The sequence below is a fragment of the Peromyscus eremicus genome, chromosome 5 (assembly GCF_949786415.1).
Source record: "Peromyscus eremicus chromosome 5, PerEre_H2_v1, whole genome shotgun sequence".
Classification (NCBI taxonomy): Eukaryota; Metazoa; Chordata; class Mammalia; order Rodentia; family Cricetidae; genus Peromyscus; species Peromyscus eremicus.
The window spans coordinates 134,523,535-134,539,688 of record NC_081420.1 but is presented as its reverse complement, the minus strand read 5'-3'; the positions used below and the strand labels follow the sequence as shown (position 1 = coordinate 134,539,688).

The following is a 16,154-nucleotide window of genomic DNA, read 5'->3' as shown; positions in this document are numbered from 1 at the left end:
GCTGACCGTTACAGACCTAGTGTAAGGTTCCCTTCACCTTGGGCCTAGCCAAGGAAGAATCAGGAGAAAGAACTTAATACCTCTAAGGCCAAGCTCAAAGGATCAGCTTTGGACAAAGAAGTTTTCTCACCCAATTTCTCTGCCTTTATTTTCACAGAAATTTGCCTCTGTTGACCTTCATGGAGACCCCAGAGAGGTAAACTCCTTTGCTTTCTGAATTACAGGTACTGAGTCTTAAAAGGAATAATTCTCATTTGTAGAGCAGTACTAGTATCTGTGTGTACACTGCTGGGGTCCAGAGAGGGAAAGTTCCTTGTGAAGGTAACATAGCCAGGAGGACTGGGCAGGAGGACCTGATTCCTAGCCCAGTGCTCCCACTCAGCAACTCGGTGTCCCCCAGAGTCACCTATCCCCTTCTAAGTGAAATTTCCCCGCTTTAAAAAATGATTTGGTAGGAGTAGGATGCACCAGAACCTTCCATGTTCAGGAGACTGAGATGCCTATAGACAGAAAGTCTATAAAAAGACAGAGAGAGACACAGGAAGTAGGTCTCTTGCTGTGGGAAGGACAGGAGCGGCAGTGAAGGGTAAGGATTTTAGCGCTTAGCTATTACTCTGACCTCTTGAGCTTTCATCTCTGCATGGGCTCTATGTTTCTTATTTAACAAGACGGTTACATCTATAGAAGGAGACTTTGATCTTAGTGCTGAGGACACCGTCCTCTTCCCATCAGCCAGGAAACTCCAACAGTGCCCTCCATCTCATCCTTCCTACTCTCCCACTTCCCAGCACCGTCCAGGAGATTAGTTCTGCACCATCTGCAGTCCAACCCCCTCCGCTTCCTCCATGGGTCTCCCAACACTCCTCTGAAAGGTGCTATGAGAAAGAAATAGGATTCTTTCAACATTCAGAAAAGTTGTAAGAAGCGCTTACTTGTAGTAGACTGTGATTTAGGAATTGGGACGTGAGAACGAAACAGACAGGATCTGTTTTCTTAGAAACTTCTAGTATTATCAAAATAGGAAAAAAAATAGTAAACTATATGGTTTATATTTTCATGGATAGAGTCAAAGTAAAGACAGTGGGGGCTGGAGAGCTGCATAGTGGTTTGATGTGAACAACAGGGTGGGGGGGGGACTTGAACAGTTGGTGGCCTCTGGGGGGAGCTCTAGAGAAGAGAAAGAAGTTTAGAAACCTAGAGGATGAAATGCTCCAGGCAGAGAGAAGAGCCTCAGAAGGGGTCTGCTGAAGAAGGCTAGCATGCTTGAGGAGGAACAATTAGGAATGAGCAGATCTGAGGCTAGGTGGGTAGTAGAAGAAGGAAGTTGAGTCAGACAATGGAAGGCTTGGACTGTGATTCAGCCTGAAAGGGGAGCTGTTGGGAGAACTACGAAGAGAGCTGTAACGGTGAGTTTACTAATGTCTCTGACTGTAGCATCCTAGACTGCTGGGAAGGGACCGGAAAACCAGCTGGGAGGCCATTGTGTGACAACTAGGCCCTGCATTTTTATAGTATCTAAATACGCCAGGGCATGGGCGGTGGGGTGGCAATACATTGTTTTGGATCTACAAACTGTGAAGGAATATCTGAGCAGAACTTACTGTTGGCGTGTGAAAAAAAGCAAAGGAAGGAAGCGCATCACTTGTCTCACCCAAGCAGGCAACACACACAGCACCACAGTGCAGCCCACAGAATCCCAGGGGACACTGGCAAGTGCTCAGGGTGTCACAGTTACTATGGGGGGACCGCCTCTTGGATGCAGCTCAGCTCCACCTGGGTTTTCCCTCTGTGTCCATGTCCATCACTTTAGTATTTTCCCCTCTCATCCCCATGTCCCCTGATGTCACCAGACTTACTCTTATGAAAAAAAAAAAGAGATCTGCAATCTTAAAATCCTGAACTTTATTTTAAGTGGACACTCCTTCATGGAGTTGGTTCTAAAAATCATTGCTGAGTGTCAGAGATGTTCCAGACATTGTACAGACAATATGCTCCACCCTTTACTCCCTGGATCCTGTCCTTAAGCATTCCTCCAAATCAGGACTATTTGAAAGTTTCGGAAATGGGCCTGCACAGTGATGCTTTGTCCATGAACTCGTGCCTTGCTCATTGTTGGGAAAGGTTTATTTACTGAGGGCATCCACAACTGCTCTGTGTGGCCAGCACGTATCTTCCTTCAGAGGAGCTGCTTCTGTTGTCCTCACCCACGATGGCCTCACACACTGCACAGTTTTCCTATGTCAGGAATAATTGTCCACAGGTCCTGGTCTCCATTGTCAGCCTGTTGAAGGAGGGTTTGGTCCTCACCTCCAACAAGTCACAGTTTGGTCACCTTGAGTGATAAGTTTGGTGTCTTCTTAAGGCTAATTGTATTTTTTAACAGTACAAATTTAGATATGCATAGATGGATGTTATCTACCATATCTATGTCTGTAATCATGGATTCTGTGTTTGAGAACTCACTTAGTAAAATATCTCTGGAACCCTAAATCATCACTCTTGACAGTATTCTGGTTATCTTCACAGTGTATGCAAAGCAGGTGGTGCCCAGGTTCCATCTGAGCTCAAAGAAGAAATACTTTGTCTTCTTGCTCACACTCACAAACTCACAAGTATCTCTTCCTTTTGGTCTATTTAGTGATACCTTTAAGAACAGTAATTTGCTGGTTTTTAAAATAGCCTTTTATGGAATTAATTTTTTTAGACTTTTGTACATGAATATACTGTATTTATACCATTTCTACCCCCTCTCCTATGCCACGTCTTCTCTCTCTCCAATTCTTCTTCAGTTCATGAACTCATCTTCTAGAATCATTATTGCATATTGTGTACAGCGCGCGCACACACACACACACACACACACACACACACACACACACACACACACACACTGATCCTCCAGCTCTTACAATCTTTCTGCTTCTTTTTCTCTGACTCTTGGGATAGGTGTTGCATTGTAGATATACTGAATGGGGACAAGCAATTATACTCTGCAGTGACCTCTGTTTACTGTAAAAGGAAGCTTCTCTGATAAGGGGTGAGAACAACACTCACCTCTGTGTAAATGGATAACTGTTTAGAATACAGTTAGACACCATGTTGATTTAGAAAAACATCAGCAGCAGGTTCTCCCCTAAGGTCTGTGACCTCTATAGCCATGGGTAGTTGGCTAGGTTTAGAACACTAAGTATGGTTCCTCAAGCTGGATCCAGGCATGTGGGGTATGTAGGGATAAGGATGGTGTGGTGAGGCAGTTATAATTTTCTTAAATTAGCATACAAAGTATTAAGTTTTGTTATTGTATTTTCCAACAAAAATGATTAATATGAATTAAATTTGTTTTTAAACAATTTTGAATTCTGTACATGCACATGATACATACCAACCACTTTTATCTCCAAACTCTTTACAACCTACCAGCTCCTTTTCTTCCCACAAATCTCTCTCTTATATTTATAACTATTTGTTTTATTTTGCAACCCACTTAGATTATCCAGGGCTCTCCATGCAATCATGGGTTTAGAGTTAACTCTTGGATACCGGTGGGTTCATCAGTTTGTATACAACAAGACACTGGCTCCTCCTCACTAGAGTCTATTAACAGTCAATAGTGCAGAGTTAAAGGGCAGGACCCTGTTAGTCCATCTCACTTCCTTAACTTAGTATTGATAGAGCCTGCCTTGTGTGGGTCCAGTGAGGGTTATAAATTATTAACAGAAATTTTGTCTGAAGAAGGTGGTTTCACAAGCCTTCTGTGTCTTCCAATAATTACATACTTCCTGCCACATCTTCCACAATGTTCCCTGAGCCTTGGCAAGGGTGGTATACATATCTCAATCAGGCCTGGGCAGGACAGTCACGAACATTGCATTTCCATCTTCCCAGAGCTATCCCTTTCTGCCCACCGTGATTGATGGAGTGCTGCTGCCAAAGGCACCGGAAGAGATCCTGGCTGAGAAGAGCTTCAACACTGTGCCCTACATGGTGGGCATCAACAAGCAAGAATTTGGCTGGATCATTCCAATGGTGAGAATGTTGTACACACATGCCTCTTACACAAGTGTACTCACAGTCCCAACCATCACGAACCCCCTGCTGCCTTCCTTCTTCAGCTTTCTTTGAGACCAGAACAGATGTCCCCATTGTCATGAGTGGGTATTTCCATGGCAACATTATCCAGAAAGCCAAACTATCCTCTGGGAATCTTAGTCCTGGAAACTCCTCTCCCAAAACATTACCTTCCCTTAAGGAGTCCTGACATTTATAGGTTGTAAGGGCCAGAGATAATACCTGTGCAGATGGAGCAAGCAAGGACATCTAAGGAGAAGGAAATGGAGTGCAGAGGCAAGTTCAGACTGAAAAATAGAGTATCTTCCACTGAGTATCCTAAGCTGGTGCCGTGCCAGGGCATGGCTGTTAGCTGCTAGAGTAGGGTCAAGTCTCTGATTGCAGAAATTTGAACAAGGTATGGGCATACAGATGATTCTATAGCTGCTTTACAGAAGAACTTCTACATAAAAGTGGGTCATAAAAGGGGTCAGAAAGTGTACAGCTGACTTTGACTTCCTTGGTCATCTGAGACTGTGGGCAAGGGCTTGAGTTCATCTACTTTGAACTCTGACTTTTATATTATTCTGACCTAGATGCTACTTCACTATTTGGATAACTGTTTTATGTGTTATATACAAATATATGTAAACACACTCACACACACACACACACACACACACACACATATATACACTATATTGAAGTATTTATAAACTACATATATAAAATATAGGCCTTACATGCTTTGTTGACTTCCATGGGAGGCCTACCCCTTTCTGAATGAAAGAGGAGTGGATGGAGCAGGGGTAGATGGGAGGTGGGGGGAGGGAATGAGAAGAGAGGAGGGAGGGGAAACTGTGCTTGGCATGTAAAATAAATGAAAAAAATTATTAAAAATATATAGGCATTACAAAGAAGATATTTTAATATGTATGTATATAAAATATATGCTATATTAATATACACAGTATCTAATAAATTTGATACAATATATACTGTATTATATATAATATATAATATACACACTATGCAAATCTACAATATAATTAATATAAACATAAATAAAATATGTTATATATAATATACATTCATATATATACTCATATTGTATATGATGTATATTATATTTTACACATTACATACACACAGCCACATACACATATGCACACACACAACACACACCCACACACACACACACACATCTTAGTACTGCTCATTTATTTCATTGGTTATTTTTTCAAACATGAAATCTCACACCTAGGAAGACCCAGTAAATAAATTTCCTTCTGTACTGATTTGATTGTTCGGCTGTTTTGATTCTTGTCATTTCCCCATAATTCATGACTATTCATAAATGTTTCTTTAACAGTTTCAGGGCTTTCCACTCTCTGAAGACACACTGGACCAGAAGACAGCTGCCTTCCTCCTGTGGCAGGCCTACCCCATTTTTGTAAGAGTTGAGGGAGTCATGGAAATTGGCTGAGAAACAAATAAGTCTGTATGTTTTTCCACACTTATTCAGTGGCTGAAATGTCCTTAGATGTGGGACTCAGCTCCAGATTTCTGTGTTTCCCAGTTTAAAATCCTTATAAGAAACTCACATTTGTGATTTGTAACCCAACATCTCCCTGCTGGTGACTGCAGGCAAGTTCTTGGGGAAAAAGAAAATTGTTTTTAAGTTAGTAAACCAAATAGGATGGAGGCAGGGACTGGTGGCATAAGACTTATGTAAGCTGCTATGAGGAGACAGAGCAGAAGGGGGCACCATTGGTGATTACAGATCTTGGGTTCTCTGCTCTTTGGGCACATAGGTTGCTGTGATCTGCAGATCCCTGTAAAGCTAATGAGAAGTTATGTAACTGCAAATCTTACAACTTTTTTATTCCATTTCCCAGGATTACTTTTTTTTTTTGAAGCTAATTTATTGGATGCCAAAGGTGCCTTTTCCCAGAGAACAAGGGAAGATAGCAAAAATTGCTTTTCCCTTGAGAACCCAGGGTGTGTATATGTGTGCGTAGAGAAAAGCACCTTGCTTTCAGCATAGAGCTGGAGAATCACCCACTGGAAAGCATTTCCTAAGCCATTAGGTGGCTTTAGTCATATGGACTTTTGCCACTGAAGCCAGTGGGACAAAAAAATGATATATTACTAAGATGCCTAACCTCCAAAATTAAACTTAAAATCTATTAAAAATGAATGAACCTAGAGAGTTTACATTAGGCTTTCCTGGGACATACTCTCCTCCAAAAGTTGCTCTCTTGTCCACTCACCCCCAAACCTAGGAGAATTTGGCACAGAACTCAAGTGGCTCAGAATCAGTGAATCCATGGTAACCACCTCAAGAGACCCCATTGTAACAGGTTAGGTGGTCACTTTCTGATCCATTTCAGAACGTCTCTGAGAATCTGATTCCTGTGGCTACTGAGAAGTATTTAGGAGGGACAGACGACCTTGTCAAAAAGAAGGACCTGTTCCTGGACTTGATGGGAGATGTCATGTTTGGTGTCCCATCTGTAATTGTGGCCCGTAATCACAGAGGTGAGTGTTCAGAACGGGGTGGGAACATGAATTCGCCAGACAGATCTCTAGCATAAACAGATAAGAAATCTGCTGAGGGTCGGGTCTCGAAGGCTGGTTCCCTATGGCTTGCAATGTTTAGTATTGCTTCTGCCAGTAAGTATCTTTGACGAAAAGGTTCACATGCAATGTAATCTAGGAGGCGATGCCAGCAAACTCTCTAGAGAGATGAGGAAGTGACTTGGAGGCCAGCCTGATGACCAGACCACCGAGCGATCTTTATAGCCCCAAGAATTGCACTTTTAATATGTTGTTGAATCATATTTGGTAAAATGTTGTTGAAGATTTTTATGTCTATGATCATGAAGGATATTGGACTGTAATTTTATTTGCTTGTAGGGTCCCTGTCCTATTTTAGCATCAGGTTAATGATGATCTCAGTAAAAGAATTTTACAGATATTAGGGAAGAGTCTAAGGATTAGTACAAGCTCTTCCCTATAATTTGTGGTTCTGTTTATCAGTGAAATCGTAATAATCTGATTTTTTTTCGTTGATGGAGGACTTCTAATTACTGTTACAGTCTCTTTATTCTACTATGATCTGTTCAGATTGACTATTTCTTCTTGTTTCTATCTCAGTTTGGTTTGTTCGGGCAGTTACTTATCTGGTCAGGGGTGCTTTGCTCTGTCCAGATATTAATCAAGGATAAACTCTCCAAGCACTGGTCTCTGGCAGCTGAGTTTGGTGGCCTTGACTGTGGACGTAGACAGGTGGGGTCAACAGCAGCGGGCACCCTCTCATCTTACAGCCATGCACTACTGGAAAACATGAAACACGTACAGTACTTAGTCCTGCAAATGGTTCAGTCCTGTGTAGGCCCAGGAAGCCAGGATTCCCCAGTCTTTTGCTGCTGTCACTGAAGCTTCTGCAAAAGCAGTAAGCAGTAAGCCAGTGGGTATAGGCATCCAAATTCCTCAGTTTTTAACAGCAACCAGTGTTGCAGCTCTTGTGTAGCCCCGTGAGTGTGAAGTTCCTTAGTCCTTAATACTGGTCAGTGTCACAGCTCTAGTTCTGGACCCAGAGTCTGGAACCCTGGGCCGAAAGGACTCCACATCCTTTGCAGAAATCTTCTGACACCCAGGGTCTGCGGTCTTCCTTTGCTAGCACATTCTTGCCTCTATCCTTCCTCAGTCCAGGTTCCCCACCATCTCCTGCTGTCTCTCCTTCCACTGACTATCTTCCTGGCTTGGCTGTTCTCAAGCTGTTCAGCTGCTTCTGCCTCAGCAGCTCGGCCTCTCAGCAGCTCTGCTGCCTCTGCTGTTGCTGCCGCTATCCATTGTTACTTCCTTTGGGCTACAGCACTGCCTTCATGACTGAATTAGGCAAGAGAAGAGCCCTCCAGAGCCTCAGGTTAGGCCTGATGTTTTAGTACCAGAGGAGGGAGCACAGACCAGCATCTCTCAGGCATATCACCAAGTAAGCCTGAACAGTGTGCTTATACCCAGAGAAGGGGTATTTGCAACAAGAGGTCTTGTGTCTTTACCTCTAGTCACGGTGGCCATCTGCTAGATGAACAAGTGAACTGCTGCTCCTCTGACCTAGGTGCAAATGGCTATAGGATCATCTAAGGTTTGTGACAGCAAAATGTCTGGTGCATGCTATTTCAAACTGTCTTGGTGATGCTGTACCCTCAGTAGCCAGGGTTCTCAGCCGTCTTCACTGTATGATTGTCTCAAAGAGTCTGTGGAGTTTTCAAGTTGGTTGGTGATGGCATAATGGCTCTTCAGCTGGTTGACTGACAGTCCTTTAGTCCAAGGGAACCGGGACAGCCAAGGAGACCCCCAACAACTGTACATTAGAGACTCAAGATGCTCCTCCTTCACCATATTTGCTTATTTACAGGAAAACTGACAGAAAGGGGGCCTTACAATAGCCAATGGAACTTATCATTGACATTGATGATGGTTTTAACCATCTTAAACACTTTCCCAGTGCACTAGGTACATGTAATCCCCTTAAATGACACATTTCTTTCAGTTATCTAATACTTGTGCATGTATTAATCTGTAGTAGTCTCTTATAAAGCTGGGATTGTTCAGCATATAGAAATCAACCAACATAATCCATCACATAAATAGACTAAAGGACAGAAACCACATGATCATCTCGTTAGATGCAGAAAAGGCCTTTGACAAAATCCACCATCCATTCATGATAAAAGTCCTGGAGAAAATAGGGATACAGGGGACATATATCAAAATGATAAAGGTGGTATTTAGAAAACCCACAGGCAATATTATTCTAACTAGAGAGAAATTCAAAGGAAAAATTAAAGGGAGCAAGTCAAGTATGTCCCCTCTCCCTTGTTCAACACAGTAGTTGAAGTCTTAGCTAAAGCAATAGACAAGTGATGGAGACAAATAGGAGAGGAGGAAGGCAGTGTCCTTATGGTGATACGATTCTGTGTATAAAAGACCTTAAAGACTCCATTAGAAAACTCTACAGATGATAAACATATGGGTTTTAGGAACTGAACTCAGGTCTTCAGCCTTGGTAACAAGCTCTTTATTTCCTGAGACATCATCTATATTTAGCCAATAACAGTGTAACTTTGATTAAGTATAAGAATTCTACATCTCTGTTCCTCAACACATACTTTCTTCATGTTTCTGATATCAGAATTTACATCATTTGGACAGACATCATAATTTATTGTAACTCTAGTTGATAAATTTGTCTCATCTATAAATACTGGTATAATTAATTTCTATTGACATTTACCACACAGGATAAAATTGTGTCCACATTTCAACTATGATTCTAGTGTCCTGCCTGTGGCTTGCTTCACACCGGTGATTTTGATGTCTTAGGAGCTTTCTTGGAGCTTCAGTTTAAAAGACCTGCTTTAGCAATTCCTGTGAGGCAGGTCCAGAGGCAATGAGTTCCACAGCTCCTGTTGGGGAAAGCTGCTGTGTCTCCCTCACCTCTCAAAGGCCTTTTTCCTCCAGCACACTGCCTGTATCACCTGTTCTCCCAGACCCTGGATTTCCTCTTAGACATTGGATGTAGGTTTGGCACCTCCTTGATTGTGAAGCTCTCATCTCTGATGTTCCTGGGGTTTCCCTTCTTTCACTGTTAATGCTGTGATTGTTTTGTGTCTTGGCTAAAATCAACTGAAGACTGCTGCGCTTCCTGACCTAATGCTGGGAACCTATTCCAGAAGGGGAGCATTTTCAGCTGCAATCTCTGGAAATAAACCCTCTATCCTCCTTCCGTTTTCTTCCCTCTGCAAGTCGTCTTATTCAAATGTGTAGCCTGGAGACAGCACCCTGTTGTCTTTGCTTTTCTTATTGTTACAACTTGTAACTACTAAAATGTATGTCTTAACTTCCTTCCAAATATCATATTGTGATTATAAGAAGTTTAGAAATATCAGAGGTTGAACAAAAAGTAATAAAAATATCTTGGGGAGTGTACTGTGTAAAAGGTATTTTTTCATTCACAAAAGATCTTTGCTGAATAGCTGGGGTCTGAGTTCCCTTCTAAAATTACCAAGTGGTGGAGACAAGAGCAAACTCTCCTTCCAGCAAGTTCTACTTACCCTGAAGCATTTATTCCATAAATGGCTTTCAGAATCACAAGGTTGCCAAGGTTACAATAAGGGAAGATGTCAAAGGTGATTATTCCTCATCCTATACTGGAAGGACATATGTCATTAAAAAGTTTTGTTAGTAGATATATCATGATGTGAAGTAATAACAACAGTGTATTAAATATACCACAAAATTATTTCAAATGTGTATATTACGATGTATATGGTAAAACCAAATTATGAGTGTATAAAGGTTTGTACACACATATGTATATATAAATGTGTATGTATGTATAAAACACATAGCCTATAAAATAGTGGGATATAATTATACATTTTATTTTTGTTTTGATTTTTACTTTTTCTGCAAATTTCAATCCTCTTTTATATCCCTGGGGGCAAAGTTGTAAAATTTCTCCCCCAGGCTGACATGCTCACCCTTGCCTTCTTAAAGTCACTCCTCTGTGGCCACCCAAGCACACTGTGACTAGTGCACAGTTATGAGGCTGTGCTGGGGCTTCATGGGCTGGTCCATGAGGGGCAAGGATCGGTGGCTCTGCTGATGCTGTAAGGACAGTTCAACTGGAAGACTTGATTGTGAAATTTGGCTCACAGATCACAGTTCAATAAAGTCATTTGAACTTTAAAAGTGTGGGCTTTGTCGGTGAGTGTGGAAGGCTTGTCGGTAAGTATGGAAGACAGAGGAGATGGGGAGAGAGGTTGACAGAGACTCCAGTCCATCTTGCCTCGGCACTTCTGTTTTATCATTACTTTCTCCCATTATGATCTTATACTTGGGCCAAGCACACAGCTGGGTATGAACTATGAAACCTCTAGTTTCTGCATGGATTTTTAAAAAAAAATCTAATTACCATAATTTTCAGAGAGGCAGCCTGGGTTATCTTCAGTCTGCTTTGTAGAGCTGAGAAAATCCCTAGGAACACTCAAAGCCAGGCTGGATGAAAGACAACCATGAGGTTCTAGACTATCTTGGAACCAAGATACAACCATGTCATCATTAACACACATCCCATGTATTTATTGCATTTGGGGATACATTAATTGTTCATTCAATAAAAACCTGGTTCAAATCCTAATTCCACATCAACCAGCTGTGCAGCCCTAAGCAAGTCACACCTTTCTTAAAACTATCTTTATCTCCTCTACAGATGAGGAGTATATTCAACTGTAGGGCCTAGGATGTGTGTCTGGTAATGTGAACTGTGCATGAATCCATGTCTCCTCAGATGCTGGAGCCCCCACCTACATGTATGAGTTTCAGTATCGGCCGAGCTGTGTATCAGACAAGAGACCCAAGACCTTGAAAGGAGACCACGGTGATGATCTCTTCTCAGTATGGGGAGCACCATTTTTAAAAGGTGATGTCTGTTTGCTGCCTGTGGCCTTGGTGATATGAAGGCTGGGTTTGGGTCTTGGCTTGCTGACCTTGAACAAGTTTGTCCTTTTAAACTGACTTTCCCCATGCTCTGTAACAGGGCTTAGTTATAGGACAGTTCCCGGCCATGTTCTCCTTCAACACATATGATTGTGTTTGTACATCCCTAGTCATAGTCATCCTCAGATCCTGACTTGTAACATTGGAAAAGATCTGATGGGTCTCATATAGGCCCTGCTTAGGGCAAGAATGCTATGGTTTGATTTTCTCCTGTGAGTACCTATTGGAACAGAAGAGGAAATTTAAACTTTTTGCTAACCTTAACAAAGCCTATTGAATTTCTCTCCATCTACCTATATATCTAAAATATATCATAGACTTACATATCTTTAGTTATAAGCTATTTAAGGAAAGCTTTTGCAGAGGTTTTCAATACCTTATTTCTCAGCAGCTGCATATAGCTGGTGATCTCTTACAATGCACCACTGTGTCTGGGGGTGTCTAAGCTGTACATCTCCTCAGCCTCTTACAGTTCTGATCATTTTCAGAATCTGTGCAAAGGTGTGAGCATAAGAGAGTGATAACAGATCAAAAAGCCTCCAACCCTGCTAAGTCAGAGGTAACCAACTATTGTCATTATACCTAAGGGGAAAGCACCAGGCAGCTGAACTCGGAAGATAAAGGCAGACAGCTTATGGAATAAAGTCATTTGAACTTTAAAAGTATGGGCTTCCTCAAGCAGGATCTTCATAAAAGTTAGATTTGGACTCAATAAGTATGTGATAAGGGCCAAGACTCTTCATTTCTCCCATCCAGGTATTTACCAGGCCCAAACACACTTTGCTTCTGAGATCAGAAGAGATCAGATGCACTGAAGGCAGTATGGCCAGACAAAAGACTGTATTTCTTACAGGCTTCCTGTGCTGCTGTTGCTCTGCCTTGTAAACCAAGTCTCACATAGTTAAAGCATCTTCCTTTTTCCTCCACAGGGGGTGCCTCAGAAGAGGAGATCAACTTCAGCAAGATGGTGATGAAACTCTGGGCCAACTTTGCTCGTAATGGGTGAGGCTGGTTTCAGTGTTGGGCTAGGCCTGAAGCTATGGTGTGAAGGCTCATAGCTTTTGAGAATGAGTGCTTTCTAAAGCTTGAGTGGTCTACCTCTTTTCCCTATGACCACAGCACTCTTATAATGAGGCCAGAGTTAGTCAGTTTTGTAGGTGTGACGATATCTATGAGACAGTTTAACTGGAAGAATTAATTGTGAAATTTGGCTCACAGATCAGAGGTTTCAATTCTTGGGCACTTGGCTATTCACTCTGACTTTATGTCGATACAGAACATTGTGGTGGGAAATAGGGTAGATCAAAGCTCCATAGCCCTGTTAATCAGAAAGTAGACATAAGGGTGATAAGAAAATACATATAAGGGATAAAGCCAAGATTCCAATATACTCCTCATGGGCATGTTCCCTATGACCAACTTCCTCTAACTAGTGGACATTCATAAATTTTCCATCAACTCCCAATATCACCATCAGATGGGAATTATGACCAGCACATACATTTTTTGGAGGAATATTTAAGCTCTAAATTATAACCTATGACCTCCAGAGGCTCATGTGTATCACACAACCTCAGTATTTCCAATACTACTTAGAAGTTCAAGTCAATGACTTCCTCAGTCTTACAGAAACTCTTAATTTTGAGTCTCCATTGTAACAAAATAGTAACATTTCCAAGACACAATGACAAATTCCACACATTCCTATCACGAATGGTAAAACAGGAAAGTGGCATCAAGGAATTGTACCAAAGCAAGTCCAAAGTACAAGAGAAAAATCTTAATTGCTGAAGCTGTGTGTCCAGCATCCAGGAGTCTGTTGTAGACATGAGCCCTGAACAACTTGGGAAACTTCTACTCTATGGTCTTGCTGTCTGTACTTCCAGGACCTCTCTGGAGCTGGATGTTCTTATGGTCTGAACCTTTCCTAGGCAAATGTTGCTGGCCCTGCCAGTTCTAGTTTATTAGCGTCTCCATAGCAACATGAGCTTTACTCTCACAGTGTCATGCATCATGCTCTCAGTCTTGCTAGCAAGGACTTCAAACCTTCCCCCCCTCTTGCTGGCCTCCCAAACCTTCATTTCAAATCAGGTAGAAGCCTTGAAGACTCTGTAACTCTCGTACTCTATCTGCATGCTTATAAAACCAGTACCACATAGACAATGCCGAGATACAACAACGGCCTGAGATTTGTCAGGGCTCTGTAAAATCTGAGCTGTAGCAGCTCTCTGAATATGGGAAAATACATTCAAGAGAATCACTTCCTTAGGCCACTTTGTGGGGGGCAGAAGTCCCTAGTGCTGGCTTCTCAAAGCAAATTCTTCAAAATAATTTTATACTGAAAGCCTGGGATGGGGTGATTTGCGGCTTCCCAAGTCATCCTTAGAGTAACTCTTATACACAACAGACTTGATCCCAGAGCACTAACCCCTCAAGCAACAGAACTGTCCTTGTACACAACTTGAAGCATGCTCCTTGTTTTGTAAAACTCTGAATTTTAAGCCTTTATCCTGTGATTTTTTTCTCCTAAGTCGTAGTGTAAAGAGATTACAATCAGCAGAAAATACCATTCCTACTGCCTGAATACCATGCTTTCTAAAATTTCTCCCACTAGTTAAATAGTACATCAACTTTGAACTCAGCTTCTCATAAAATTTCAGGGAATGGACAAAATATAGATAATTTCATTTCAAAATATAGATAAATTCTATCAGATTGCTTCCAATATAGTTCCTTATACAGGCTACATCCCGTGTGAGTAAGCAGAAGATTGACTTCTCTGTCCTTTTCCCCATTAGCTCCCACTGGACTCTCCTGTAAGCCTTACTAACTGCATTCTGGCTAGTCTGCAGCACACTCACCAAACGTTTCCAAACTCTCTCACAAAGCAATTAAAAAGTCTTCTGAACTATATCACTGGATTAGTTAGATAATGTCCAGCAGCTCAGTAGTGATTTCATGTATTAGCTTTCAATCAACTCAAAGGATGAAAGATTATTTGAGGGTCTGAGTTACACTTGGACTTTTTATTTGGGGCCTGAGATGAGGCAGAACATCAAGGTAGTCTGAGCACTATTCAAGTCCAGGCCTTCAGGGACCTGCTTCCTCCAATCACACCCCACTTCCTAAAGTTTCCACATATGCTGAGCTTAGTATCAGTCTGCATCACATGAGGAAAATTTAATAACCAAACCAAATCATGAATGCTCTTAAAATGAACAGCCTGTCCATCTATGGAAGGTTACTGGTTTCTGCACAGAAGTAAGCCAGGGCATCCTTAAACATCTCCAAGCACCATTGGGACAGCATAGTTGATTTGACAAATTTCTCTTTTTATTCTGCTCACAGGAATCCTAATGGGGAAGGGCTGCCCCATTGGCCGGAATATGACCAGAAGGAAGGGTACCTGCAGATTGGAGTCCCAACAGAGGTAGCCTATAAGCTGAAAGACAAGGAAGTGGCCTTTTGGACTGAGCTCAGGGCCAAGGATGCAGCAGAGAGTCCAACCCAGAGGGAACATGTTGAGCTCTAATCAGGAGGCCCAGCCAGATTTGAGAGCCTGGAGCCAAGAAAGAGGTGTTCCACAAAGACTTTTTGCTTGTTGGCTTGTTTGTTTGCTCTACAAAACAAGGCATCTTTCTGTTGATTGTATAAACTTCTTGATATATTGTACAAACGATAAGAGGAAAATCTTGGTCTTTGTGCTCTCAGTCTTTTTTTTTTTTTTTTTTTTTTTACAACAGTGCAAATCATAACTTTGTAAATCAAACAAGAGACTGTGTCCTTGAATCAAGATGAATGTCTGTGTCTCTGAGAGGGAAGTATGGAGAGAGATCCAACATCATGGGATGCCACCTCCACAGTGGGTGGATAGATGATTGACTTTCCTAAATCATAAAGGAAACTAGCATATATTGGGGAGAGACAGATGAGACGATGTTGTGCTACTTTTTCCTGGGGACATAGGAACGAAGGCCCACTCACTCCAGAAAGGGCAGGAATGACAGAGTAAAAGAATAATCCTGCCTGAGTCTGGCTTGCTGAACTAGTGGATTTATTGGCCTTACGTGAGTGGGAGTTTCTTACCAGTTTACTGAGAAAGTAGCTGCATCATGACAAAGTCCTACCTGAGCATGGGTGACAACTACCAGTAGTTGCTGAGATGGAATCCCACCCTTAGCTAACCTGTCCACCCTGTATTTACTCCAGCACACCGTGAGATGACATATAGCTCAGGCAGAATAATATACAACAGGGATGGGATGGCAAAGGGAGTGACTAGACTCTGGTGAGGACCACCCAGGAGGAAACATCAACAGCTGGATTTGTGAGACTTTGGTAGGGAATCACAGCTGTTCTGATTACAATGTTACACTTAAGGAGATCTCTGAATACTGGCTCAGTTCCTACCTTTAGGTGCAAAATGTTTTAATGAATGTGAGGAGGGCTAAAGATTTTAAAGTGATGCGCACCATGTGCAGCCTTAACAAGAGTATAAAACCCCTGAGAACCACAAACTCAAGGAAGTGTTTATACCC

At 41.9% G+C, this 16,154-nt stretch overlaps 1 protein-coding gene across 1 annotated transcript in view; it reads left to right on the top strand.

Annotated features, from left to right (window-relative positions):
• Positions 1–15,586, top strand: part of LOC131912050 (liver carboxylesterase 1-like) — a 28,272-nt gene extending 12,686 nt beyond the window's left edge. The window contains exons 8-14 of the mRNA XM_059264555.1: positions 158–196; positions 3,886–4,026; positions 5,420–5,500; positions 6,441–6,588; positions 11,408–11,539; positions 12,546–12,618; positions 14,965–15,586. Coding sequence (XP_059120538.1) covers positions 158–196; positions 3,886–4,026; positions 5,420–5,500; positions 6,441–6,588; positions 11,408–11,539; positions 12,546–12,618; positions 14,965–15,148 — 798 coding nt within the window. The 3' untranslated portion in view covers positions 15,149–15,586. The remainder of the gene's footprint in view (positions 1–157; positions 197–3,885; positions 4,027–5,419; positions 5,501–6,440; positions 6,589–11,407; positions 11,540–12,545; positions 12,619–14,964) is intronic.
• Positions 15,587–16,154: the final 568 nt, after the last annotated feature.